General features: G+C 34.0%; 1 protein-coding gene across 1 annotated transcript in view; it reads left to right on the forward strand.

Annotated features, from left to right (window-relative positions):
- LOC107490809 (WAT1-related protein At5g40240) overlaps positions 1 to 1,164 on the forward strand; it is a 2,970-nt gene extending 1,806 nt beyond the window's left edge. Inside the window, exon 7 of the mRNA XM_016111621.3 lies at positions 873 to 1,164. Within this exon, the coding sequence (XP_015967107.3) occupies positions 873 to 1,059 (187 nt within the window). The 3' untranslated portion in view covers positions 1,060 to 1,164. The remainder of the gene's footprint in view (positions 1 to 872) is intronic.
- Positions 1,165 to 2,713: the final 1,549 nt, after the last annotated feature.

A 2,713-nucleotide genomic window follows, 5' to 3' on the forward strand; every position in this document is an offset into this window, starting at 1 on the left:
AATTTTGTGTTTGAATTTGATGAAAAAAAAAAACGCTACTTGCACACCAAAAATCAGCTACAAAGTATATGTGTATAAATACGTGTTGTTCAACTTCTTTTTTAATGTGTATTTTATATTTCAATATGTATTCGAATGGATGGCTGTTTTTTTATATACACGTAGTATTATTGTTTTTAAATCATCAAAGAGTGAATCAGAACATGTATGTTACAGTGATTTCAAAGAAGAGTGTTGAGAATATGTTAGATTAACAACTAAATATTAGGCCAAAAATATAGCCGTGGATATAAAATTCAAAAATGTTATGCACACATTACAGGCATTTTGAGTTGGTATTTTAAACCCAGTAAAAATGTATTGGAAACTTTGCATCAGGCAGAACTCATCCATGAAATTTTCACCTCAGTTTTTAGCCAACATATCCTTAAGAGAAACATTGGTGAAGAATCCTTAATGAAGAATCCTTCATGCACCGCTCTGCTTCTTGAATTTTTCCCATATTTCCCTGGTTGAATATATAGAATGAAGCTAAGCAAAATCTTTTTTTTTTCTTATATTTTATTTGTATTTTTTGGATTTTATATCAAAATTTTCTACTGATTCTGAGACATTACTGTCACACACATATACATTAAAAGAAAACTATAATGATATAATAATATGGAAAGAGTTTCAAGTATACCAGAAATATTAGTGTTTCAATAATTATAGCAGTTAATCTTAGTCATAAAATAAATACATAGGTGAAATCAATGGCTAAAATCACTGGAACGCCGTTATTTCCGGAATACTTGGAAATTTTCCTATAGTATGAGGCTATTAACCCATTTTTTTTATTTTCATAACATGATGGTCTCTGAATTATGCAGCATAATTGGAGCTACTGTAATATCAATTGGATTTTACACTGTAATGTGGGGCAAAGCAACAGAGGAGAAGGAGGAAGAAGTTGTTGGAAGCCATGAATCACCAACTACTGAGCATGAACATGTTCCTCTCTTGCAAAACTGTAAAACAGTAAATTCTCAAAAGAATGTAGATGTAAATGTATGGTAGACATAAATGAATACAGCTCCAATGAAAGCTGTTTAAATTATAAAGAGAGTGTATACCAGAAACTTTAACATATATATTGATGTTGATATAGAAAACAATTACAAAGACGGTGTATTATCCTTATTAGATAACACAAGATAAGCTTCAACAACATATAACTGATCCCATGCAATTTTCCTTTTTGAGAAAATTACTCTAAAAGATCATTAGTTGAGTTTTATTAAGAAAACTCTTTGTACCAAAAGCCCAAAATTATTAAGAAAGATTGGTTAAAATAAGATTAAAAGAAAACAAAAATTTATAAAAATAAAACTTTTTAAGGCATAAGTAATTTATTTACTTATTACTAGCTAGTATAAATTAAATGAAAACGAAAATTTCAGCAAAAAAGTTTTCATAAACGTTTTAATCTAAGCTGCTAAACTGATCAGATTCATGGGCTCCTGGCCATAGCTTTCTGCCAAAATAATGAAAATATTGAGTTATGATGAACTCTGATGTTGTGTGCTCAAGGACTAATTTGCATATTCTTAAAATAAAAAAAATAAAGTTTTATTATCATGAGTAACATAGGGTCAAATGTAAAATTGAAAGACCTGCAAATAAAATTCTTCTTGACCTAGTGCAATTAGAATTTGAATTTATTAATTGCTTAATTTGATACGAACAAACCCGCTCGTAATGGGCCGAATATAACAATTGCAAACCCGACAACTCATGATGGGCCGAATGTATCAATTTGGATCCAACAAGCAAAAGAATAAGAAAACCACATGTGTAGATGAAGGATTATGAAGGGTGATGTGAGGGTGCGTTACAGGAAATTCTTATAGTATGCTAAAGTGGAGAGTTAGTTACAACAATAGAGAGAATGCATGTGTATAAGGAGAGAGGAGTGTAATGGAGGAGGATATGCATTTTTTATATGGGTTGTTATAGTAGTCTTTCTTGAGTCAGGGTTGCTGCTATTGTTGATTTACTACAATTATATTCTCACTGTTTCATTGATTACTTGATATTTTCCTGCATTGTTATATATCCTCACTTGATGATTTTGTCCTGGTGTGAATTGTATTTTTTGGTTACCTATTAATTGGTGCTTTCATTGAGAGAATCGGAGCCATGGCGGAAGGAACACGTCTGAACCGATTAGAGGAGCTCACATTGTCGAATAAGCAAGAGGTCACCACCCTTAGCCACAGTCTCGTGAAAGCTAACGAGAGGATCGCCGATACGCAAGCTCAGCTCACGAACATGGACTCTTCCTTACGATCCATTGAAAAACTGCTTTGTGAGAATTTGAAATTGAAGCTTAAGGTGAATGATTATGGCTTCAATGGCGACGACACCATGGAAGGTGGTTCACGGGCAGGGTCTGTGAGTGTGGGGGCTGAGCAACCGTGGCCCTGACTCAGAGTGAAAGTCACCGATCTACCAATGTTCGACGGTGAGGGGGTGGAGGATTGGGTGTTTCGGGCCCGCCAATACCTAGAGACTTTTGAGATACCATGAAACAATGAATTAGGGTATTGTCATTTCACTTGGTAGGGGCGGCTTATGCTTGGTACTAGTGGGGGATCAACAACAACACGGTGTATACATGCGAAGCGTTTTTGGAGGTGATGGTCCTCGGATTTGGAAAGAACCTTTATTA

This window comes from Arachis duranensis, chromosome 5, assembly GCF_000817695.3.
Source record: "Arachis duranensis cultivar V14167 chromosome 5, aradu.V14167.gnm2.J7QH, whole genome shotgun sequence".
NCBI lineage: Eukaryota > Viridiplantae > Streptophyta > Magnoliopsida > Fabales > Fabaceae > Arachis > Arachis duranensis.